Consider the following 27,507-nt stretch of genomic DNA (forward strand, 5'->3'; position numbering starts at 1 on the left):
CAGGGAGCAGAATCACAGGATTATGTGCTCAAAACCCTAGGACACCCTCACTGAACCAGAGAATGCCACACTTCTCCTTCCAACTTCTCTAATGACCTAGCAGTAAAGAACCTAATGAATAGACTCATTTCCTGTATTAAAACAATTTCATCTTAGAGATTCTTGTCTGGCTTCTGTTTTACTGTGTGAACCAGAAAAGGTGACATTATATGAGAAGAGGCATGGCCATGTTTGTGCTTCTGGGATATAGGAGGAGAAAAGGGACAAAGATTAAGAGGAGTCTTCACATTTAAATGATAACCTTTGAAAGTGTTCATAGTGATGCTACATCTGAGAGGCTCTATCAGTAGTAGATGGAGGCCGCAGAAGGAGCAGCTGAGCAGCCCAGCCTCTCACTTCTGCTTCCCTGGGAGGTTTTTGTTATGGCTCTTATCACTGTGGGAGGTAATCTATTACTCTGTTGACAGTAATTAGTGGCAAAATCCTCAGGCTGCAGGCTGCTGATGGTGAGTGTGAACTCTGTCTCAGATTGACTCCCACTGAACCTTGATGGAATTCCAGAGACTAAATTCTTTGCAAAATTGATCAGAAGCTTTGGAGCATTCCCTGGTTTCTGCTGATACCAGTGTAAATCAATGCTAATGCCCTGACTGGCACGGAAAGTGATGGAGACTCTGTCTCCTGGAGATGCAGAAAGGAAGGATGGAGACTGGGTCATCTGGATGTCACATCTGAAACCTGGCATTGGAAACATAAACACAAATATCCACACTGTTAGTCATATTACAGGTGGCCTTCCCTGAAGACCCAGGCAGCACTGAACACACAGGATGAGAGGAGTGCTGTCCTTCCCTACCTGGGAGCCAGAGCAGCAGGAGCCCCAGGAGCTGAGCAGGGGTCCTCATATCCATGCTGTTTGCTGACTGGGACTGACTGCTGCACAGGGTGTGAGAAGCCTATTATGAAGTCATTGGGGCAGTAGGCTGTGCTCTGAGCATATGCAAATCAGCAAAGCTGGGTAAAGCTGGGAATAGCTATAGGAACAGCCCAACTCAGGAAATCCTCATATTTCATCTGTGCCCACATATCTTAGTTTAGCCCAGAGAGTGTTTTTCACCATTACAGCAGAAGCTGTGGTGAGTCTACTGTCCTTTGAATAGATATCTTGGTGCATTCAGGGATAATGATCATTTCTCTTGAGTTTTTCAATCTTTATGTCATGACAATTGAAAGGGAGAAGAGTAAAGTAATAATTGAGTGCTTCATATTCAGAACATGCAGAGAAGTGAAAATATGGAAAGAATAGAATTTGTGGATATTTTTAACTTGTTTAATATCTCTATGCATTTAATATCTCATTGACAAAACTAGAGAAATATAAGTTGTTAAGTTTTCAAGCAATACATGGTTCAGGCTCTTCTAAAACACACATATACACAAAGTAAAATGTCATTCTTCCCAAGCAGGTATAAAGGCTGAGTCCAACTTTCCTTATTGACTTTACTGCATAAAGGAAAATTTTATTACATAGGAAAATTTTCAAAGCAAAGGAAAACAACTATATCAAGGTTTTAGTAAACATGTCCTGTGGTTAGATGTCTGGAGGGCTGAAGCAAAAGCATGTTGCTACCAGAGAAGCCAAAAATTTGTTGTTTTTGTGTTTTGCCATGTCACCAGGTACAATTTTTACTTAGACTTACAGTTTCAAGTTTAACCATGTAAACAAGGGATCTTTGCTTGTTTTAGCCTTTCGTAAATATTTTAGTTTAAATGAACGTGTATATTTTTAGTAATCTTCTGTTACCGCATAGCTTTTTCCTATACCATATCTCAAGTGCAGAGGCCTTCCATTGTCAAAGAAATAACTTTAATTCTTCCCTATATTTGTCAGGTGGCTTATATTTAATGTAATCTAATAGCATTTGTTCAAAGTGAAGTTATACAAAAGAAAAATTTTAGTAATACATTTAATGGAAAAGTATTTACCAATAAATGGAAATACTAAGGTCCTTGCCAGGTCTTATCTCAAGTACTCAGTTATATAAAATCTGTGAAAAGGCAGTTATTTTTCTAGAGTCCATTATGTTATTTTCTCTTTTTCCCTCTTCCTTCCTTGCTTCTTTCCTTCCTTTCTTTCTGTTTGGTTTCTTTCTTTTTTGATATGATATTACTATGAATTCCAGGCTATCCTTGATCATGTGATTTTCTCTGTAAGTATTCTACCTGCAATATTAGAGGGACTCATGAAATAGTAAAAAGAAGCTGAGAGTTGCTGAGAGAAGGTGGTGAACATGAGAACAGAAAGTATGATAGAAAGAGGACATGGCCTCTGTACACTGAGGATAGACTATATTGATTCTGATTGAATTGAGAATCTAGATTCCAGAATGATATGAACAGAGGCATACCTGAATAACATGATGTAGGAATACTGTCTCACATTTCTTAGGTCTCTGAGCAAGTACAGTGGCCTTTTAATGTAAACTCAAAATTCAAATTAATATAGGAATATCAGCCTACATATGGAAGAGTGATAGATTTTTGTCTATTCAGAGACTTTTATTTTTGAAATGTGTTTTCATCTACTAGTGTAGTTAAGTAATTAAATTAATATCAATATATTTTGAACTCTTGACATTGCAAACAGATGTTCTATCATTTGAGTCACATCTTCCATCCTATATGTTTAAGTTATTTTTCAGTCATTGGGTCTCACACAATTTTCCAGCCCAGTCTCAGGCTACACACCTGTTTTTATGCTTCTCCCATATATTAGAATCCAGGCATGTGCCATCATGTCTTTTATTCTGGGATGTCCTGACACTCTGGTCCTCCTAATTTTGTACTCCACATAGTTGAAATTGTGATTGCAGGTAAGATCAATCACACTAAGAGTAAGTATTTCTGAAAATTCAGAATACTTTTCTTTGCAACGGCCTTGTTCATCTAGAAAAAAGTGCAAGTGGTTCTCAGGAAGGAAAACACCAAATGATCCATCTGACTTTGTTGTATACACACACACACACACACACACACACACACACACACACACACACACACACACACTGAAGTTGTTGAATTTTCTTTCTGATAGTTTCACCACTTTATACAAACAAATTTAAAGAGTTTATTGAAGTGCTCAGTGGAAGGGAAACACCTGAGACAGTGAACCTCAGTGAGCAGCTGTCTGAAGAATATTTTGTTTGAGCCAGAGCACTGTGAGAAGAAACTTGTTATTCTTCTGACCATAGCAATTTACAGCATCTTCAGCCTCCACTGGATTTATGGTGAAGTTGAAATCTATCTCAGACCCACTGCCATTGAAACGGTTTGGAACCCCACTTTCCCTATTGGATCCTGTATAGCTCAGAGGTTTTGGAGGCTGTCCTGGTTTCTGTTGATAACAACATATGAAACTCTCTAAAATTCATTATCAGCATTCTCACTGGCTCTGCAGATGATGATGGCCATGTCTTGAGGAGACAGGGCCAGAGATGCAGGAGTTTGAATCCGTACAATGTCTCCATTGGACCCTGGAATGGTAATCATATCTCACGAATGGTCACAGATGTACTGAGAGCTTCCCAATGTAGGCATATTGCATTAGTGACAGCTGTAACTTGTCAGGGAAGACACTTTAATAACAGAAAATTGAGCAAAAAGACTTGAATCAATCAGTTTGAGAAAACTGCAAGTCAAACAGCAGCAATGGCCATGATGATTGTGACTAACCTTTTCTGCCAACCTCACCTGGAGCCCAGCCAGAGCAGAAGAGCTAGAGGTTTGACAGTGCTTTTCAGGTCTCAGAACCTGCCTCTAAAGAAGTTTTGAGCAACCTACACTGTTATGTAATGACACAGTGTGCAAATTAATTCAGAAGGGCTTGCCTTGATGTTTAAAGGAGAAATAGGTTTTCTTTCACTCAGTGGGAGTTGTGGCTAAACAAGACAAAATAATCTTGAATATTTTCTAGTGTAACTGAAGTCTTTCCAGTAATTTGTGAATTTCTCTGCTGAAATTGTATTTCTACTTGAGATGCCATGTGGGAGAACATGCCATGGTTGCCCTTCCACACATATGTCACTCAGATATGCTTATCATTCCCCAAATTGAAGTTGTCACAACATCTCAAACAACAGTACATTCCAAAAGGAAGTCAATAGAGTTAGTAGAGGAGTGAAATCACTCAGCTGGAGGGTGGGGATTGGGGAGTTGTCTTCCTGAATACGTCTCCTGGACAGCATGTCTGCACATGCCATCCAGAGCTATAAAGGTTGTGAAGTGGTAGTGTGCTACAGTAGTCAGTGAACTGGTGTTACCAATGAACAAGGAAGCCTTTCTGGTTTGCCAGGTTACTCACATAGTTAGACCAGCCTGAGTTACATAGTAAGACTGGTAGGTTCCCAATCTGCATGAACTTACTTTACCTTCCTTTGGGTAAAGATTTTCCTGTCTGTTTAATTTTGAAACAAGATCTTTTTAGCCCCTAGTTTTCCAATGATAGTGGAATGATTGCTGCAGGTCCTAATTTGAGTAAGAAAAAAATCAGATCTGTTCTTTTACTCAGATCTTTGTCCTTACCAATGGAAGCAGTAGCTGAGGAACCCCAAGTTCTCCTATAGAATGAGAAGATGATACAAACACATTGGATAGTGTTATATAATCAAGGAGATTTATTTTAGACCAGCGAGTTAATAAAAAGTTATATCTAGAAATATGATTTGTCAGTTAAAGGATACAACAAATTCACCAAGAATCAACTATTTATTATACTTGAGGGCAATAGTATCTGTCTGTTTAATGGGAAATATGTAGCTTACTTAATAAATTCATGGAAAATATTTCATTCAACTACAAAAGTTATGGAGTATTTCATTGTCAGGTGTTGATGACTCTAGAGTGAATGCATTTCTAGCTGTTCATGAGGCTGCAACCTGAGGAGTTAGGTTTGAAGCCAGACTCAGAAGGAAAGTGAGATTCTTATCTCCAGTAAGCTGCCAAAAGCCACAAGTTGAGTTGTAAATCCCAACGAAGAATGCTAGCTTTAGCATAAAACATCGGGACAGAACATAGGCTCTTGATTATAGCCATTCTAACTGGGGTGAGGTGCAGTCTCAGTGATGTCTTGATTTGCATTTTTTTTATGGCAAGAGAAGTTAAGCATTTCTTCATGAGTCTAAAGGCCATTCTTATTTCATCTTCAGAGAAGTCTCTGTTTAAGTCTGTAGTCCTTTTATTAATTGGGCATTGTTTCTTGAGGATTTGTAGTTGGGGGATTAAATTTTTTGAGTTCCAGGTATATTTTAGATATGAGACCTTTGTCCATGGTATGGCTCGTGAAGATCTTTTCCCAATCAGTTGGGTTTCTATTGATCTTGCTAGCAGTGTCGTTTGCCATGAAGAAGATCTGCAACTTCATGCAATCCCATTTGTCCAACCCTTCTTTGATTTCATATTTTTCTAGGTCTCTATTCAAAAAATTTCAGACTGTGCCAAGGAGACCGAGGAGTTCTCCTATTCCTTCCTGTAATGTTTTCAGAGTGTCTTCTTTGACTCCGAGGTCTTTGATCTAATTGGAGTTGATTCTGGTACAGGGTGATATATAAGGATCTAGCTTTAGTTTTCTACAAGTGAGTAACCAAATTTGCCCTCACCATTTACTGAAGAGGATGTCTTTCTTCCATAATATTTTTTAGATCTCTTATTGAAGATTAGATGGCTATAGGTCTGTAGGTTCATTTCTGGGTTTTCAATTCTATTTCCTTGGTCCTGAGATCTCTTCTTGTGCTTGTAACCAAGCTGTTTTGGTTACTATGGCTTTGTAGTAGAGTTTGAAATTTGATATTGATATTCTTCCAACACTGTTCTTTCTGTTAAGGATCATTTTTGGTATTCCGGGTAATGGCTATAATCAAGAACTCTAATGACAATATATGCTGGAGGGGATAAGTCCAGAAGGGAACCCTACTGCATTTTTGGTGGTAGTGTAAGCTTGTTCAACCACTTTGGACAGTAGTATGGAGGTTCCTCAAAAGACTCCTCATAGAGCTCCCCAATGACCCACCAATCCCACGTTGGGGTATTCACCCAAATGATCACAAACAAGACCATAGTAAAGCTACCAGCACAACTATGTTTACCGCTGCATTATTGACCATAGCTAAGATATGGAACCAACCCAGATACTCCTCAGTAGATAAATGGATCCAGAAAATGTGGTATATATACACTGTGGAATTCTATGCCTTCATCAGAAAGAACTACATTGTCCCATTTGTTAGGAAATGGAAAGATTTTGAAAATATCACATGAAATGAAGTAAGCCTGGCCCAAAGTAACATAGATCCCATGGTTTCCCTTATTTACAATAACTAGTATATGTTTGAGACAAGCAGAAAAGGTCAGATAAGTTGATGTTAGGTAAAATGAACCTCAAGATAAGTATTCAAATGATTTTGCTTTCATGCAATTGTTTCTAACATATTTATAAGATGATTTCTTTGTTGCTTTGTATGTCCCTCCCCCATGGTATAACCCTGCTTCACTGTATTTGATGTTGGTATAATTTGTGGAGGGGAAGGGAAAAAACTCATTTAAATAGAGATAGAGGTGGACCCATTACAACAATGAGATATACAAATAATTATGTCTAAAAATGAACTTTACAACTTTGGTGGGGGTGGTAATAGAGAGGAATGGGGAAAGGTGGGGAGATGGGAAGGGATAGGAAGGGGAAATAAAGGAGGAGGCAATAATGTTTGATAAGAAATGTACTCATTATCTTGCCCATGTAATTGTAACCCCGCTGTACAGTATTTTCACAATAAAAAAAATTCACAAAGAAAAAGAAAATAAGATCAGGGATGCCACGGGAAAAATTAGAACAAATACCCAAACATCCAAACAATTATAAAAAAATTATTTGAAGAATCTATACTCATTAAGGAAAGAAAACCTAGCAGAATTGGATGAATATTTAGACAAATACAAATTGCCGAAACTGAACCAAGAAGAAATAAATCAATTAAACATGCCAACATCTTACAATGAGATAGAGGAAGCAATCGAAAGTCTTCCAACAAGGAAAAGCCCAGAACCAAATGGAATTACTATGAAATTCTATAAGACCTTTAAAGAGGAACTAATACCCACACAAGTCAGACTACTCCAAGAAATCGAAACAGAGGAAGCTATCCCAATCTTATCCACAAATCAGGCAATATCCCAACATAAAAAGAGAACTATAGACTAATTTCTCTGATGAACACAGATGAGTAAGACCTCATGGATTTTTTCCTGGCTGGTTTCAAATGTCAATCCTTGTATCTCAGCTTACTGAGTAACTAGGATTACAAGTGTGAGGCACAGGTGCCCAGCCATTTAATTTCTTTAAGTAAAAAGATAATACAAAACATACTGAATATATTGAAAACTATTTTACAGTAGTTTGATGATGATTATTATGATATAGTTGAAACATATTTTGCAGATATATGTTTACTCTGACTTTTTGATAATGACTCATAAATTTGCCACTATTGAAACATTAGGTATCTTCTATCCCCAGTATTTTCTTCTGTACTGAGACCTCTCATATTTTGCCACCTTTGGGCCTTTGATATTACTTCTCAAAGTTCATCAGCATGAAGTGATGTGTTGATCCCAGACAAGATTACTTCAACAAAAATCACTGCTACCCAACCATAAATGCCTCTGTCTTTATCCTTTCCCAGTGAGTGGAAACATCATCCCTTAACAGATAACTAATATATCCAGTTGCTTCTCTATGAGAAAAAAGAGACAGATATAGAAAAAGAGAGACAAATATAGACACACACACACACATACACAGAGTAAGAGAGAGAGAGAGAGAGAAAAGTCTTGATCTCTTCTCAAGCCAGTAAAATGACCCATTGCAACAATGAGATATACAAGATGTTATGTTGAAAAATGAATTTACATATTTGGCCAAAGGGGAAGGGAGGAGGGAGGAAGAAGGGATGATGATAGGAAAGGATGGGAAAGAGAAACAAAGGAGGAGGCAACAATGCTTGATAAGAAATGTACTCATTATCTTACCCATGTAATTGTAACTCCTCTGTACAGTATTTTCACAATTAAAGAAAAAAAGAAAAATGAACTTTACAACTTTGGCCGAGATGGGGAGAAGGAGGGGGAAAGAAGGGAAGATGGGAAAGGATGGAAAAGGGAAACAAAGGAAGAAGCAACAATGATTGATAATAAAGATATGCATTACTACACTCATGTAATTGTAATCTCTCTATATGGTATTTTCACAATAAAAACTTAATAATGATTAAAAAGGAAAATGAGTTCTGTTAATTTGAAGTCCAATGACTTTCATCCATTGGAATACGGAATCCAATTGAAACAGGACTAAGAACAGGTTGCATAGTCCCAGGGTACTGTGTTCTGGTCTCCTCCCTGTGGAGGATGCAAGTACTCTATTCAAGAAAGATTCAGAGCTCTGGGGAATCCATGTGACCTGTGTGTTTAGATCCAGTAAATGTGTCTCTAATTACTGTCCAAGTTTGCCTGTGGGTGTTTGTAGAACTTGTCTCAGGACCTAATTCTTTACTAATACCTTAATGGTCTTGTACATTCCCAAAAGCTTTCTAGAGAGAGACACTTTGTAATCCCAGTGATACTTGTAAACATCTATTGACTGTACAGTTCATAGAAAAATTAGGACTGCAGTAGAAACCCCTCTTTTCAGTTTAGCTGGATCTCAACTTATATCTATTTACAATTGGTGGAGCTCAGAGTGGTGCCTGGTTTATGATCATGGAAGAAAGGGAAATCTTGAACCCTTCCTAACCCAAGTTCATCCTGGATGTTAAGTTTCAGTGAATATTTGTGAAAAGATCCAAACTCATTCTTCCATATTACGAGAATACAAAGTCTGAAGTTGAAAATGCATTGCCAGCCCAATTAAGGTACAAGAATGCTACCTATCTTATTAGCATAAAGTTTTGAGAAATATTCCCTTATAATTTTCTGAATCTTGCTTGTTTCCATGGTGATGTTTCCATTCTCATCTCTGAGTTTATTTATTTGGGTGTGTTCTCTTTTTTTTCTGATAAGATTTTCTAAGGGTATGTCAATTTTGTTAATTTTCTCAAAGAACCAACTCTTTGTTTTGTTGATTCTTTCTATAGTTTTTTTGGATTCTAATTCATTTAATGCTGATTTAATTTTAATTATTTCTTTCCATCTAATGGATTGGCGTTTATCTTGCTGCTCTTTTTCAGGGAGGTTTAGCTGTGTCATTAAATTGTTGGTTTCAGATCTCTCCAATTTGTTGATGTAGGAGCTATAAACTGTACAGTATGTTCGCAAAAATGAAATAAAATAAAAAAAATACAAAAAAAGAATGCTACCTATCTGAAAAATAAAAATGGATGATGAATGGCTCATGTGTAGGAGTCAGGAAGCTTCAACAAAATAAATATATTCTCCACTTTGTCACGCAATGTATTAAACATGTCACATCCTGTTATTGCAAAAATCTTTATAGATTTAAATGGATTTTTTGTCTGCTTCTCTTTTTGAATTAACATTGAAAGCATATAGATTAAAAGAATATTGACATTAAATAGACCACATTTCATAAGTTTTACATTTATATGAATTACATTATTAAAAATTCTAAAACCTTTTATAGGTGAATGAGGGCTGTGGAATGAGATTTTTCCTCACAAGGGTTTGTACCTTTGATTCTGCTAGATTGAGCCATGGGAGAAGGCACCAAATTAGTCCTTTCTGCTTCTGAAGTACTCTGAAGCCTAGTTCAACACTGCTGATGTGGTGCTGGTCCTGTGTTCCTTCTCCTTCCTGGTCTTTGACTCTGTGAGGATGCCAACAGAAGGCCATGTGTCAGAACTCATCTTTATCTTCATTTCTGAGTCCATTATAAATTACAAACAAATTGGACTGAGAATTGTGCTAAGATGTGAGGCCCCTTATTTCCTACTTTTACATTCACAATTCTGCGCACACACTTAGGAGCCTGCATGAGCTCCTTGAAATACTAACTCTCAAAAAGTGTGCTCACTTTTCTGATATTATCTCATTTCTCCTTGTCTTTGAGATCATCTTGCTCCTGTATTTTTATGTTTCTCCTGAGAAACAGTAGTATACACCTTTTCTAACAAATGAAAATTAAGTTGAAGAGGACAAACTTGCCAAAAGAATTGGAGGTCTTTATTATCCATGTAGTTGATTCCCGAGTCAGGTGGACACAAGCTGGTATAATAACATCAATCAAAACTAGGAAAGCTCCTAAGCTTCTGATCCAGCTAGCTTGAATGAGGCAGGGTTTAGGACATTTATAACAGTTGAATGACCATCTATAGAAATGTTTTGTTCTGTAAGCTGGGTATTTGTGAAGTAAGAAATTGAAATATCACTTGACACAGATGTGCTTGGAGAGGAAAGGAAGACATTGACTTGCTGAAGATCAGTGGCCAATATAAAATGTGTTGTATATTCTTTAAGATGGCAATTCAGTGCCAGAACCAGCTGGCAATGAAAGGGACTCCTGATTTAGGGGGCGAGGACAGAAAAATAAAGACATAAGACAAAGGATGGTGTCGGGAGGTCTGCAGCTCAAGACTGCAGCCCCGTTTATTTTTAACTCTCCTTATTTATACTATTAGAAGTCAAGAGGTAACCTAAGGTCACCATAGTGCAGAAAAGCAAGGAAAATTTTAATAAAAACAAGGGTGCAGAAAGAAACAAGGCAAGGTCAACTGATAGAAATTAAAACAAATTCTATAGACATAGCAAGGCAAACCTGGACACCTGTCGTTATTCATGAAAGCCAGTTTCTTGTATGTGCCTTCAAGTGAGCACAAGGGTCAAGATGACCTTGGAGTTTTACTGCCGGCTCCCAACATCTCCCCCGTCTCTTTTTTTAAGAAGTGAACCTGCCTGTCTTAGGTTGGGTGGATCACCTTGTCTGCCTTACCCGTCTTTGGGAACTTTTTTAGAGCAAAGCTGAAGGCCCTGTCTTAGGTTGGTCAGACTGGCACACCCTCTTACCCGTCTCTGGCAGCTGTTCCTCTCAGGGGGAATTCATTTATTTGGAGCTTGATCTTATGTAGCCGGCTGGCTAAACTCATAAGAGAGCTTTGCAGTGCACGTAATACAAGGAAGGCATAGAAAACCATCAACAAAAGCATTCCCAGGCCATTAGCAATCCTTTAACATAAGTCAGGGAAGGGATATAGCATTGAAATTGTTTAAACAGTTTTTTAACAGTTTTTGCCACTTTAGAGTACAGAGGTAGGGCTTGTGTAGTATTATGAGCAAGCTGATTAAGATAATGGGCAGTTTTAACATTTTGTGTTAGTGCCACAGCAGCTGCCGTGCAGAGGCAGCTAACAACATAAAGGCCAAAACATCAGCTACAAGTAGCCCAACAAATCGACGAGGACGCATTAGTTCTTTCAATTGTCTTAACACCTGAATGCCAGAATCTTTATACCAAGTTTTAGAAATATTTACAGGAAGCATAACAAAAGATGTTTGTCTAACAATAAGTATGGATTCAGTTATGCTTCTATACAATTAATAAAAGAACAATTAGAACAGGTAACATTAAAATAATTAGCTCCTACAGGGATATTAAATGGTCCATACATAATGACATGGGGTGGTGATACACAATTTATAATATTTTTTAAAAGGGATGAATTGGGCCAGGTTATGTTGTTGAGTGCAGCTACCAGCATCCAAACATGATGTTGAGGATGCCCATTCATCCACCACAGTCCAAGATTGTACTTATTAGTAAGATTAGCTCCAGACCAGTCCATTAATTGAGAATTAGTTCCAGAAATATTGGTAACAAATGGCTGCACATGCCTACACCTATTTGGATGAGGCTCTCCTGTAGATTTTACTACTTGTGAAGAATTAATGCAATGGAGTATCCTAAAGGATGAAGTAGAATTTGCATAAACTAAGTGCCCAGTTGGCAAAGATGTCATCTGTAAATTTTACATTTGATTTTTGTCTGGGAATCAAATTTTATGAGTCATGGATAGCATTATAATACAGCCTGGAATGGAGCCTTTAGAGCTGGTAGTAAAGCAAAAAGGAGTTCCAATATCTGAAGCTGAGATATCTCTCATCTTGGTGTGCTGGATGAAGGGATCGGGGGCTGTATTGAATGCTGATCTATTCACGTGAATGATTACTTCAACTCCCTCCCAAGTTTTAGGGTGCACAATCGGGGGATCTGGCACGTAAGCCCAATGTGTCAGCATTTGTGTCATCTGAATGAGTCTCCACAATCCTAATGCAGTGTTTAGGCAACCAGCGGGCATCATTTTCTTCCTGCGAGAAAACACAAACATGTCCTCGACCCCATGTTAAAACCTGATCGGGCCCATGCCAAGCACCTGTTAAAGGATTCTTCCACTTTACTTGAGCAAAAGCTCTTTGCTCTCCTTTTTCCCAAAAACGCTGTGCTGCAGTAAGGCCATTACAATCTATGTTTAAAAAATTTAGTACAAGCAAAGCATGAGAAAGAATATTAACAGGAGAGATGGGGTATAATTCCCCACCTTTTAATTTAAAAATTTGATGTTTGAGCAAACCATTAGCTCGTTCAACAATTTCTTGACCTTGAGGACTATAGGGAATACCTGTAGTGTGAATAATCTGATAAGATTTACAAAAATTTTGAAAAGCTTGTCCGACATATCCCAGACCATTATCAGTTTTACTATGTTTAGGAAGTCCCATAGTGGCAAAGCAGTGTAGGGAATGGGCAATACAATGTTTGTTAGTCTCCCCGGCAAGAGGAGTAGCCATAATAAAATTAGAGTAGGCATATGGTAACATGGACAAAGCAAAGCCATCCAAAAGATGGAATTAGGCAGGAGTTTCGTCTACTTTTTCCACGGTGGAGGTGGTCAGGGTAACGATGTAGATTTTCTCCAGGTGACTGTCAGGCTGTAGCAGCAGCAGCAGCAGCAGGGTCTCTCAGTGGCTCCAAGGGACTGTCACACCTCGTGTTGGGCTGTAAATTTCTATACAGACTGGTTAAGGATACAAGTAATATATAGGCTTGGCAGGTTGTGGCCCCACTAGTTTTTAAGAGTATTTAGACAATAGCCCAGGACAATTTACCAAGATGACAACTTTTTTAACTAGATAGTTCTTTTAATAAGGCTGATTTTTTAGGCAGATATAGAGGGCTCAAGCCTGTACTACTATTTTTCATGTTTTTTTTTTTTTGTCTATTTTGTCACCTTTTTTTTTTTATGACTCTTGTCCCTTGTTCTAAAAAGGGGATGATGGGCAAAGATTCATCTTTTGTAACTTTTTTAAGCTGACTCAAGGGTGTTGTCCTACCTAGCCAGGAACCTATAACCTTAGTCTATTTTACAAAGAGGTTACCAGGGTTAGATGTCATTAAGAACAATATTTTAACTTTTGACAAATGCACAGACTTTTTCTTGGCTATAGCAGTGTAGCTTGTTTTACACTCTGGTTTGTAAAAGTATCTTTAGGAATGTGACCTCTAGTGACTCTAACAATGACTAAGTACCTGTGTAGGCCTTCAGACAGATGTTAATAGAAACACACTCTCAGGTTTACAAACTTTTTTCTTGATCAGATAAATTTTATGTAGTTGGTGTTAGCTCAAAAGTTACTGTCAATTAGGGCTTTTGGTACATACAGGGGTTGGGATTTAAACCATACCCCACATTTTATAACTTTAGCCTTTTAGTACTATTATAAGTTTCTGTCCCTACAAAGTAGATAGTCATGGATATTAGGCATGCTTACAACCTATCTTCCCATGACCTCCTGGCTCTGACCAATTTTTGAAGGGCCACACACAAATGACTATAGGATCTGACATTTCTGTCATCCATGCAGTGGCTTACTGCCTCTGGATGCTCCTCCATTGTTCTTGGCCCAGTAATGTTTGCTCTACACTGAGATAAATTCCTCATTTGCATTTTCCTTAGCTGGTTGTTGGACTTGAACTCGGACCTGAGTGCTGTCCCTCAGCTCTACAGCTCAAGGCTAGCACTCTGCCACTATGAGTCCCAAAGCAACTCTGCTTGTTCTTTCAGCACTCTGCTGGCTGAGTAGAGGTGACAGTCTCACAGGGACCTTTTTTTGCCCGGGCTGGCTTTGAACCAGTTTGCAGATCAATGAGTCTTATAAAAGGCCACTTTACTCCAATTAAAAGCAACAAGGTGGTCAACGTAGAAGTAGCTATTAAGCATGCTCTTACCTGAAACTTGTTAAGAGCCAAAGTTACATCTGACAAACTTATAAGAATCCTCTGTGCTTTGCTCTTGGCTTGCTAGAAACTTAAAAAACCTATAAGAGCAAACTGGAATAGCAATTAAGCAATTATTTTGGTAATCCTAATTTTTTTACTTTGAGGCAAATGTTAAGAACAATTTTATTTTGAAACTTTATATCCAAAAATCCATTCCTATTTTTTAAGCCTCCTATTAATCTATTTTATTATTTTATATTTTAGTTTTTAGTTATATTAAAAAAATCCCTTAAAATCTTGAGGCCAAGTGTCACTCATGTCTCTTGGCTGCTTGTTTTAAAACAGATACACATTAAAACTTTTAAACTCAAATTTTTTTTTAATGTAAGAATTACAATCACCATCTCTCTACCAAGAAGTTAAACTTAACACATTTATGACTTTTAAAAACATATCCCAATTATAAAACATCATAGAAAACAAGTCACATTATACAAAAACATTTTTAACCCTCTTTTTAAGTCCAAGGGGCAGTTTTAGCAATACTAATCAGATCATCACATCACTAATTTTTACCATCATGTTTCTAGTATTTATCTGTAGAGAAAAAGGACAGAACAAAGCTGGGCCACTTGGCCCCTCCTGTGGAATGGGCACACACTTAATCTCTCTCTTTAGGGTAAGATGAACTGCGTTTGTGCCAGCTTGTCCTCTTTTACCATGTGTGGACTCCTCCCATGGCCCATCCCACCATGTATGACCAGCTGAACTGCACTTTTACCTGTTTACCCCTTACCCCTAAAGATAGGTCTTTTGTTGGCTTTAAAGTTTTTTCCTTTTCTTATCTATTGGTTTTTAAATGAAAATACACAGTTTTAGACAGACAGAACAGGTAATGTCTTTTACAGTGTTAAACAAACTTTTATATTTAAACTTTTAATATTTATCCCCAAATTTTAGCCAAGAGAACTAAATTTTAAACAGCAAATGCAATTTTGTTAAGCCAGATAACTTGATTACAGTGAAAACAGCCTTATGCATTTTAAAATACCAGATTTTTTTTAAGTTAAAGAATCCTTAAAAAGTCATTTAAAAAAATGTGAAAGTTCTTTAAAATTTTTGGTAATGTCCAAACCTCAAATAACCTTTTGAATTTTAAACTTAAACTCACCCAACTGTTACAGCATGCTGATAATTTTTGTCTTGAACATGTTCACAAGCACATACAAAACACACACAGATCTTAAAGCGTGCAAAAATCAAAATCAGTTGTACGTACATTTAAAACTGGTACCAATTCTAAAACAGAACTAGACAAGACAATGACCAAAGGCTGAGTTGGGGGCTAATGGGCCCCCAGTTTATCTTTATCTCTACCAGAACTCTGTGCTGTTTTCACTCATCAAGCTGAATAAAATGTCTGCTGAGTGAGCCTGCCACGCTCACCCAGAACTTCCCTACCTCAGAAAACATAGAGCAAACAAACACACTAAAGTAAACAAGACAAACAAGTGGCCACAAAGACAAAATCAGGTCTCAGTGAATGGGGCAACATCTCACCACCATTCACAAGTGGGACTCAAACCCACTTACCAGGGGACTCGGACCCCCTCTACTTACCTCCGGAGGATTTTTCTTTTAGATTTCTGCAAACGTTGACCCAGGGGCCTTCCAAAGTGGAGGAGAATTCCCAGTCATCTTGGGGCAAGGGAAAGAAGTCCCTAGCGGCCGTCCCCTCAGACTGATAGGTTCTCCCCCATACTCAGACCCCCTGGGCCAAGGCCCTAGGCTAAGATCTTGCTGATGTCACTTGCAGGTGGTCAGTGGCAGTTTTATCTGGCTGCGAGTTCTCCCTGTCGCCCCTTTTAAGTTATTGTTAGATCCTCCAGGTTTTTCACCACCCATCACTCCCATACTTCTGGATCCAGAGAGGGTGGAGGAGGTGGCAGTGAAGGGTAGAAAGGGGGTCAGTTTAAAGTGTAAGTAAAAAAGACGGAGCTTGAGAGAAACAGATGTTGAGGGAGTGTTAGCCAGGTTCCTCCGGGCTCTCGCATCAGGATGAAACTGAGAGAAGAAACATTCCAAGAATTCCAAAATACATACACAAACATTGAGAAAAAACACATTTACAACATGCGCATTGTAGGCTGTCAGACATAAGGTGCCGGACTACAGACGGGCCCAAATGTCTGCACTAGTGGATAGTTTACCATGATGGGGATCCGGGGGACGTCTCCCACTGGCCCCGTTGGCTGTCTTATAGCGCGTCAGCCAAGACTCTTGCCAACCCCAATACAGAACCTGCAGGCTACACAGATACCAGACAATTACAAAGCAGCAGTGTTTTAACTTACAGGCCTTTTGCATCATGGTGTCCCGGAATCCTTTTTTTCAAAAAAAAATTTTTTTTTTTTAAGTTTTAAAACTAATGGTTCCTTCCTCCGGGAACCAGGGGTATACTTCCTCAACAAAGTGAAAGAAACATTCTAACTGACTCTGTCTAACTTTCACTCCTTGAGCTTGAAGCATACCCTTGAGAGCCTGCATGTATAACGTGCAGCTGTTTCCTTGCCCCATAATTTCTTACTCCCGACTATACTATCACCCGCTCTTTTTCCGGACGCGTCCTCTTACCTTAGCGGGGTCCTCTGCCTTGATCCCAGGTTTTCAGGGTCCCTGTTCGGGTGCCACTTGCTGGAACCAGCCAGCAACGAAAGGGACTCCTGCTTTAGGGGGCGAGGACAGAAAAATAAAGACATAAGACAAAGGATGGGGTCGGGAGGTCTGCAGCTCAAGACTGCAGCCCCGTTTATTTTTAACTCTCCTTATTTATACTATTAGAAGTCAAGAGGTAACCTAAGGTCACCATAGTGCAGAAAAGCAAGGAAAATTTTAATAAAAACAAGGGTGCAGAAAGAAACAAGACAAGGTCAACTGATAGAAAGTAAAACAAATTCTACAGACATAGCAAGGCAAACCCGGACACCTGGTGTTATTCATGAAAGCCAGTTCCTTGTACGTGCCTTCAAGTGAGCACAAGGGTCAAGATGACCTTGGAGTTTTACTGTCGGCTCCCAACAATTCAGAAAACCTCAAAAAGACCATTTTTATTTGAGCAGCTGTTTTAGTTTCTATGAAGAAACTGATTGAAAATAAGCTGTTTTATATTTTAGTGAAGTGGAATGTCCAAAATAATTGATGGGTGCTCCTCATATGTAACAATTGGTTTCAACTATTAAATCACAGACTCAGTGCCATGAGTATTTTGCTGGGCCTAAGAAGAACAGAAAGCTAGATTGCAGACAATTCTTCCTTTAGAATCTGGCTGCATCTGAGAAGCACTATCAACAGGTAGAAGAACTAGGCAAAGCAGCTAGGGCTCTCCAGCCTCTCATTTCTGTTTTCCTGGGAAGGTTTTATCATGGCTTATATCACTGGGGGAGGGTAACTGATATGCTGTTGACATTAATAAGTAGTAAAATATTAAGGCTTAAGACTGCTGATGGTGAGAGAATAATTTGTCCCAGATCCACTGCCACTAATCCTGGATGGGACCCAGAGGCCAGCCTTGACATGTAATAGATCAGGAGCTTTAGGGAATTCCCTGGTTTCTGCTGATACCTGTTTGATACCCTGCGAATACCCTGACTGGCTCTGCAGGAGATGGTGATTGTGTCTCCTGGAGATGCAGACAGGGAGCATAGAGACAGGGTCATCTAGATGTCACAACAGGTAGCTGGCATTGGAAACATAAAAGCAAATATCCACATTATTACTCATGTTATTACAGGACTTTCCTGAATCCACAGGCATCACTGACCACACAGGGTGAGAGAAGTTTTTTCCTTCCTTACCTGGGAGGCAGAGCAGCAGGAGGAGATGAGTAGCAGTCCTCATGTCCATGCTGGGTACTGACTGGGATTGACTGCTGCACAGGTGTGAACAGCTTATTATGAATTCATTATGGCAGTAGGATGTGATGTAGGCAAATTAAAATCAGGAGGGCTGGGCAAAGATGGATATTCCTGCAAATGTTGACTCATTTCAGGAAATCATCATAGGTCCATGGTGCCCATGTGTCTTAGTTTTAGACTAGAGAATATGATTCATTCAAACAGGACAAGTCACAATCAGTCTGCTGTCCTATGTGTATATCTACTGGTGCCTGCAGGTATGAGGACCTGCTTTTCCTGTGTGTCCTAATCTCAATTCTCTGTAGTGACTTTGAAAAGGATAAGATAAAGGAAAAAGGAATATATTATATTCTGTATATGGAAGAAGTAAAGATATGGGAGAATAGAGTTTCTGGACATTTTAAACTGGTTGAATATCTTTATGCATGGGAACAACTCACTGCCATAGCAAAAGAGATATAAGCTGTTTTTATGTCTCAGTCTATTCCAAAACACACATATAAACATAAAATAAAATGTGGATTCTAATTGGGCCTCAGTGGCTCACAACTGGAATCCTAGCTACTCAAGAGGCTGGGATCTGAGAATTGTGGTTCATAGCTAGTCTGGACAGGAAAATACATGAGAATCCTATCTCCAATTATCCACCAGAAAAAATGGAAGTGACATTGTGGCTCAAGTAGTAATGCACTAACCTTGAGCTGAGGAGCTCAGGGATAGCGCCTAGGCTCAGAGTTCAAGCTCCTTAACCATCCTCCCCACCCCCAGAAATGTGGATTCTCCTTTAGATCAGGTATAAGGCTGAGGCAAACTTTCCCTTATTTGGCTTTACTATGTAAATTATAAAACACTTAAAGCAAGGAAAGCAATTATAACAATGGCCTAAGTAAGACATTTCCTGTGGTTTGATGGCTAAGGGGCTGAAACAAATGCTTGTTGCTACCAGAAAAGACCAAAATTACCTCAGGATTTGTGATATGCCACTATCTCCAGTCAGACATTTTAATCTTGAACTTAAGACCACATGTTATCAATGTACGTGCTATGTTTAATAATCTTAGGATGACATTCAATAATTGAAAAAAGCAAGGCGATTAATTTATTCAAAATCTGCTTGCTCATATGGAACACTAATAATTAAGAAGCATGTAGTCTCACATTGAAGGTGTTCAGAACCAAATCAGTGAGTAAGAGAAAGGACATTGAGACAATGTCTTTATATATCATGATGTTTCTTTCTCATTGGTCTTCCAGTGTTATGATATCTTCTCTGGGTCTTCATTATGTTCTTACCCTTCCAAATAAGTAGGATGATATCCAGACTCTTCCTTTCTGTCTGTGAATATTAGCAATCTCGAAGCTAGATCAGGTCAGAGAAGCTGTCTGTAACAGGTGCTGAGGAGAGCAAGACAGACTGATAGCTCATCCTCCTAACCAGAAAAATTGCTTTGGGCCAGAGGCCTGTGAGAGCTTTTTCTACCTGTGAAGAGAATAAATTTCTACTATCTCGAACTTCCACAGAATGACTCTGGTGTTTCAGAGGCCTGCAGGTGAAGGGCCTGGAGAAATCACTGGCTAAATATATCAAGAGCCTATTGTTACAAGGTTTCCAGCCCTACCCCTAATGTTCTTCACTGGATACTGGTGTGTAAATCCTGCCACCTGCTGAAAGGAATGGTCAAAATGAGGACAGTGTGGTTTTGGTCTAAGTCAGAGCCCAAGAGATATCTATGTGTAGATGGTTTATGAAAAGACAGCATTGGGATATGATAAATCATACAGGATTCTAAATATCTACACAAAATCAGACCAAAAGAGAATACTCTTAGGGGAGAAACAATTAGGCAGAATGTCTACATGTTTCTTCATATTTATATAAAATTTTCTCTATATAGTCACACATCTAAATGAACTCAATGATACAGAACAAAAGATCTGTCTTACTTCTTTTAATTTTTGATGATTCTGTTTTATTCATCTATGGTGAATTCAAGTGTACATACTCAGGAGGGTTGAGGGAATACAGAATTGTATAGAATTCGATGTAATAATTATGAATTGGGGCAGCAGTGGCGCTCACTGCACATGCATTGATGTGAACTCCACAACTTTATATATTTCATAGGTGGAGACATGAGGGTGGGACTGGGAGAGAATGAGGGAACAGAAGATATAGTACAATATTATCTCATTATCCATTATCACTGTACTCATCTGATTCATATAATTATAATACCTCTGTAATTCACCTTAATAATCACAATAAAATAAATGTGAAAAATGGAGAAAAACATAATGGAAAGTCACAATTTGCCAATGTGAGGAGGAAATCAGTTACTAATGTCTTAAAGATTTGACATAAGCAAATTTTCAAATAAATCTGAGAGATCAGGAAATAGATGAACTCATAAAAATAAATTGCCATGAATTTAAAAAGAATAGCCAACATTGGGAATGATGCCCACTGTGGGTGGTCATCAACTTAGGGAGGAATTCTTCACCTATTTTCATACACATACAAAATACATATACAGAAACATATATCAAGTCTATTAAGATGTTATTAAGAATGTTGATTACAAGGTTTTAAAAAATTTAAGCATAGAGTGAAAAGTATGCTAAACATTATCATTACATCTAGATAAATCCATTGTAGGTTGGATATATTATTCGTCAAAAATGCATATAATACAAACTGGGCACCAATGGCTTATATTAACATGGCCTGAATGGCCTGTAATGTTAGCTACTCAAGAGGCTCAGATCTGAGGATCACGGTTCAAAGCCAGCCCAGGCATGAAAGTGTGTGAGACTCTTATCTCCAATAAACCAATTAGAAAACCAAAGTGGCACTGTGGTTAAAGTGGTAGAGAGCTAGCCTTGAGCTGAACAGCTGAGGGAGAGCACCTAGGCCGAGTTCAAGCCCCACAAATGAAAAAAAAGTATCTGTTACAAATATCCTGCAAAACCATTTTAGGTAGCCACATTCCCTTATATTCCTCTGAATACTTCCATTATTCTGCTGATAAGTAACTACATCTAACAAAATCCTATCTTTATAATAATTGTATATTTACGATATACTGTTATGTAGTGTTTGTTTTCTCTTCTGATTAGGATGTGTGTGTGTGTGTGTGTGTGTGTGTGTGTGTGTGTTTGTGTGTGTGTTTGTGTGTCTGGGTGTGTGTATGTACATATATATTTATACATGGCTACTGGAAATTGCTGCTTGGTACCTCTGATTGTTATCAAGGAAGAGTATTAGTACTAGGTATCAATCACCCAGGGGAACATAAGCATTGAAAATATGAATCTAGATTGGTACTGAGCTCACACTGCTTTGGAGACAGTGGAAAGAAATAAAGAATAACAATGATTGATCCATTGGAATGCAAACCATTGAAAGTAGAAGATTACCTATGTATAAGAAATGTGGACCTCCAAATTATTTAAAATTACTGTAAAGCTTTTTAAGTTAAAATTTAGTGGTATAGATAATGAAGAAGAAATTAGTGTCTGAAAAAGTATACATCAAACAAAATTATTAGTGGCTTATTACCTTTTCTACAAATAGAAAGGGATGAAAAGGTTTTGGACTACCTGCTAAAAGTCACAAAGATATAAAGTGAATTGACACAGATGACATGTAGGTGTCAGACCAAATAATTTTGAAATAAGCCAGTAGATACTAAGGTCAGCTTCCCTTGAGTTTAAATGAGTAGGAACACTGGGGCATTTTTCCCACCTTTCTTCTCCTTGTCTATTACCATTGGAGTAATAAGCAAAGTTGGGGTAACTGCAGGACAGCTTGTCTTTATCCTATGTTATAGTCATGATGGAATATCAGAAGAAAATGCAATAAAATATAAAAATAAGAACATGAGAATTTCTTTTTCATTGGGCACAGGAAAAAGACTGTTTGTCAGGGCACTAACCCTATCTTTCCAAGGATTTGAAGACTCAGTTTCCTTGTTATGTAACAGTTCCAAAGATGAGAAACATTCTGAATAGATAGAGAAGGGATCATGTCACATAATAATGTTCATGGTGAAGCCTATTTTCAAATACTCTCTAGATATTGTTCTACTCCATCTTCCCTTGTCACTACATATTCTTCCATGATTATGCAGGATCACAGCCACTGATGCAAACAATGACCATGGGAGAAAGCAGGGCTGAGCAGAGAGGACACAGCAGCAGCAGCAAAATCTCTGACTCATTTTCTGTGAAGTTTGTGGTGGAAGCTGAAGTGCTGAGAGGGAAGTTTCCAAAACTGTGGAGAGTAATAGTTGGTTATGTGAATCACAGGGAGGCTGGTCATGGTCAGTGTGAAATCTGTCCCAAATACTCTCTATGAAACCCATCAGCGACCCAGACATCCAAGAAAATGGGAAACAGATGAGCCTGTAGGAGCATGATCTATTTCCTTCTGGTCCTAGGCTAAGCCATAATTCTGGTTGGAGCTCTTTAAAAGACTGGCTTGACTTAATATTCCTGGTGACCCTCTTTCCTATACATATAGTCACAGAGATTAGAGGTAGAATAATCATCAATTCTTTAAAGAAACTTTCCATCAGGAATAGAGAATGGCCACACATTGCATCATTGGTCACATTAAAATGTGTATTGGTAAGTGTGTTTCCAATGTATCAACTTTCAGACTAATAAAGATAGTTTGCTTTATTCTATATGCCCCAAATCAAGTTTTAGTTCTTAAGGATATCACTCATCTAAGCCTCCAGTCTAAACCCCCAGAAGCAGGATGAAGAGTTGTGTGTGCGGTGGCACTATCTTGATGTCCTCACTCATCTGAATCACTCCAGAACCTTTTTTTTTGGAATCCTGTAACTAGAGCTCTGAGCATTCAGTCATGGTTCTGTAGATCCTGTGTAAAGCTTCAGCAAGAGTGAGAGCAAAAGTGTGTTAACAATGAGCAAGAGGATTTAAGCTAATAAAAGACAAAATACCATATCTCATTAGGATTGTGTATAAGAATACTGAATGTTCATCAAAACTGTAATGATCTGTATTCTCCAGTTATGTTTATAAATACAAAATAGCTTTATATTAAATCATTCTAATTAGTCAACATCAACATAGAAAAGTTTATTACTAACAGAGTATGCAATTGTGACCATATAATTTCAAAACTTTATTAATATGCATACATATGATGTCAGAGCATGAAATATGTTCATGTTACTAGATAGAAGAATGACAGAGTGCACAATTCATTCCTCCAACTCAGACTCTTCTGAAGTGTAAATATATATATTGGAAGTTCACCTTGAATGATTTGAAAGCACCTCAGTATCTGTGAGGAACACAGGCAGCAAAGATGGCGCTGATAGAGAGTTGAGTGGGCATAGCCCAATTTACTGTAGAGTACATTTGCTGCAAAGCTGGTGCTGAGAGAGTAGAGAGGGCAGAGCCCAATTTGCCTTATGATCAGTGCTTAATCAGCCGGTGAATGCTTAGGTGCATGATAGGGTATGTCTTGACAGTGATTGGTTCCTCTTCCACCCCTGCCATGGCTTTAAAAAGGGCTGCTCTCTGTTAATAAATGAGTTTTCTTCCTGCTGTGTCTGATTGTCTACCGGGCCAAGGGAGGCTGGGAAAGGGGCACTTGCTGCACTTACCTTTCCTTGGACCACGTCTGTATTTTGTGGGAAGGAGGAAGACCCAACAAGTATCTCCCACCATTTTCATTTGCTGTGTCCTATGACTGTGAGTTGTACTTTGAACTAAGATGAAGATGATATCAGAATTCTCACCTGAGCTGGCACTCTCCACCTTTATAATAAATAAGGCTTGGAGGAGAAGCCATTTCACCTCATGAATAAGCTATTCCTCATTAAAACATTAGTATCAATTCCTTACCTCATATTTTCCTTAATAGTTAAATCATTTATCTTATTCTCATAATTAAATTTTTCTGACAATGACTAGTTGTCTCATTTTTTTTGTACTAGGATCTCTTTCTTGGAGCTTGTCCTTAGTTTCAAGTTAAATCAGCATCATCTTCCATTTTTTTTCTTGGTTTTCCAATGGAGGGAAAAACATTTGTCTACTAACAGTTCCTGTTAGTGAATAATGATATTCCAACACTATATGTGTATTTTGGGGATTGAAAAGTCATTTTTTTTCCAGGCAATGGAAAACTGTGTAGATACTTCTCTATCTGCATAAGGGTACATATGTATCTACAGATGGAATAAGAGAGAGATATAAGCTTACGTTAATACCTTTAATTGCATTTCCAAAACACAATTAATATCAATTGCCTTTCTGTAGAAATGAAATACATTTATGAGTGAATATATTGACTCTAATTATTTTGATGAATAATGCAAGGTTGATGTATGCTTCCATTGATGACTACTCCTAGTCTTCACCATCATATATATTTCCATTGTGGACAACATCCACAAACACACACATCTGCTTCTCTCTGCAATGATTCTGTGATCATCATTGTTCATCTGCCCCATTGATAGGTAGCTTCCTCTCCTGACCTGGGTCTGATTCCAACACTGGGATCCCCTATTAACAGTGAATATTGTTGCTTATTCTTCTTAGTTGGAATCACGTTGCCAACAGTAACACTGTTTCCATGTGAGGATACTCTTTGGACTCCAGTATGGCCAAACTCCCCATAGAAAGACTTACTTTCATTCCCTTACATGCTTTTGTCTGCAGTCTTGTGCCACGTTGCCTTAAATACAGTCAATGAGACACGTGTTTCTTTAGGCACTAAAAGACTGGGACCTGGTAGAATTAGCTGATTTGGGATCATAGTAAATTCAGGCGAATGAACAAACACTTGGTATAAACAGGATGCCTGCTACTGAAGAAAATGAGATTAACAGCGGGTAAAGAGTTGGGGGCCTGTGGCTTATTTTTATAATCCTAGCTAAACAGGAAGTTTAGGTCTGAAGAGTCTTACCACAAACTCAACAATAACAAAATAAGAGTATGTAGAGATCAGGACAGTAATCTCCGGCATCCAGGAATGATCAGGCAAAGATACATACAATTGTGAACATTGCCTAATATTGCTTTTATATTGCTCTAATTTCACACAAATATAATGATGGAATTAGAGCAAAGAGTAATCATCTGTGGTATCAGTAATACCTGTGGGAGATGTGAAGAATGTATCAGCTGTTGCAATTTGGGGGATTATACTGTAACAGACAGGCTCTTTCATAATGGAATGTGAGCAGGGACCGAATGCTGTGGACCTGGAAGACCTCAAAATGGCATCCTACCCACAGATCCTTGACAGGTGCTGGTCTTCAGCATCCAGAGACAATCATGTTTTCTGCATTTGAAGCTGATTTACTCAAATAAGACTGACGATTCTTGGGGACACTGGGCCTTTACTGAATTGCTGAAATGTGGTCAGATCTGTCCAGGCTCTGCTTATTTGCATATACCCAAAGCACAGTCCACTGACTTGAGGATTTCTTCACAGCACAGTCATATCCTATGCTGGAGTTATTCTCAGTCAGCACACCACATGAACATGAGGTTTTCTGCTCAGCTCCAGGAGCTCCTGTTGTTCGGACTTTCAGGTAACAAAGACAGCACTGGAAATTTGTTCAGCACAGTGTGGTGAATTCAATCTCGCATTCGTGTTGTAGGAAGTTCTCCTACAACACGCTTATCAGTAAGTGTATTTATTTCCACGTTCCATCTGCAAGGTGCCAGATATGACATCCAGATGACCCGGTCTCTGTCCTCCATTCTAATCTCCAGGAAGGAGATAGAGTCACCATCTCTTGCCATACCATTCAAGCATTAGCAGCAGTTTATCCTGGAATCAGTAGAAACCAGGAAAGCTCCAAAGGTCCTGATCTACTTTGCAGTCAGTTTAGAATCAGCTGCCCAGCCTAGGTTCAGTTACAATGGATCTAGGACAGAGTTCATTCTCACACTCAGCAGCCTGCCTATTACTATCAACAAGGTTACAATACTTCTCCCACAGTGATACATGTCATAACCTAAAACTCCCAGGGAAGCAGAAGTGAGAGGCTGGGCTGCCGTAGCTGCTACTGTTTACCTGCTGAGCGTATTTCTTAGAAGCAGCCAGGCTCTGAAGGTCACTGCAAGGTTTGGGTACAAGGGCCAGACAGGCTTTTCTGCTTCCTAACTCTCTCCTTTTTTCTCAGCTCCAGAGGCATAGACATGATTCTGTCTGGTGGTATCCTTTAAAATTAAGGTTTTCACACATGAAGTTCAAGTGTTCTGACATCATTTAGTATTCATACAGCAAAATGGAAGTCTCTGCAGATAAGCAGGATATTCCAATGCCGTCAATTGTAGTCTACACTAGATCATTATCTTGAAATTGGATATGTGGAACATGGTGTTGTCTGAAGCTTCTTCAGAACCCAGGGCTCCTTTAAAAGTGTAGCCTGGTTGACTCTGAGCTGTTCAGACTTTTTCTGGAAGAGATCATGAGATATATATCCTGGATTAGTGCAGATCTCCAGCATCCAGAGAGAAGCCTGTTGTCTGCTGACAAATCTGCACTCCTCTTATACAACTGAGATCTTTCGAGGTGTCCTGGATTGGTGACAATAGAAAGTTCTGTATGGCCTCTAATGTTGGAAATATAAAATTTGGTAGATGGGATGTTTCTCAAATAGGAATGGTTATTCTTTAAAATGTTATTCCTTGCCAGACACTGGTGACTCATAACTATAATTCTAGCTATATAGGTGGTGGCAAAAATGTGGGGATCATAGTTTGAAGCCAAGTAATACAGGGAAATCTGTGAAACTCTGATCTCCATTTAAACCCCCAAATCTGGAATTAGAGCTTTGTCTCAAATCTTCAAGCACTAGCCTTGAGTAAAAAAGCTCAAGAACAGAACCCAAGCTCTAAAGTAAGTACCAAGACTGGCCTAAAATTAATAAGTACAATAAAATTTTATTTTCACCCCTGTGACCAAAGTAGATAACCTTCATCAAGTCATATCATAAACACAATGTGAGGGATTATATTAAACAGGTGAAAATGATCTACTGAGCAATATATTCACTAAAGGTAAGCAAATACAAAAAAATTATACATTCCTCAATAGATAAATCTTTCAGTACTTATTTCTGACCAGAAGCGATTGATATCATCTACATTACACTCAGAATGATCAAAATGGGAAATGAAGTGTGTACTTTACACCTGTGATTATGTACAAAATCCAAAATCTCTGCTTTTAGGGATATTTACTTTGGCCAAAGTGACCATGATATTGAGGAATTTAGGATTAGGATTTTAGAAATTTAAGAAATCTCTCTCAATTTCTGAGCTTTT

General features: G+C 38.5%; 1 long non-coding RNA gene and 1 gene segment (V, D, J or C); both read right to left on the reverse strand.

The window, feature by feature from the left end:
* Positions 1–343: 343 nt before the first annotated feature.
* On the reverse strand, positions 344–1,013 carry LOC122116793. The segment is given in 2 exon segments: positions 344–738; positions 857–1,013. Coding segments are annotated over 2 exon segments (450 nt in total).
* A 2,247-nt stretch (positions 1,014–3,260) lies between these two features.
* LOC122116756 lies at positions 3,261–17,834 on the reverse strand. The gene is made up of 3 exons (XR_006149028.1): positions 17,770–17,834; positions 13,926–13,928; positions 3,261–3,276 (listed from the first exon to the last, which is right to left on the reverse strand). It is a non-coding gene; the product is annotated as an uncharacterized LOC122116756 (long non-coding RNA).
* Positions 17,835–27,507: the final 9,673 nt, after the last annotated feature.

The sequence above is a fragment of the Dipodomys spectabilis genome, unplaced genomic scaffold (genome assembly GCF_019054845.1).
Source record: "Dipodomys spectabilis isolate Male_0828 unplaced genomic scaffold, ASM1905484v1 ptg000137l, whole genome shotgun sequence".
NCBI classification, from domain to species: Eukaryota; Metazoa; Chordata; class Mammalia; order Rodentia; family Heteromyidae; genus Dipodomys; species Dipodomys spectabilis.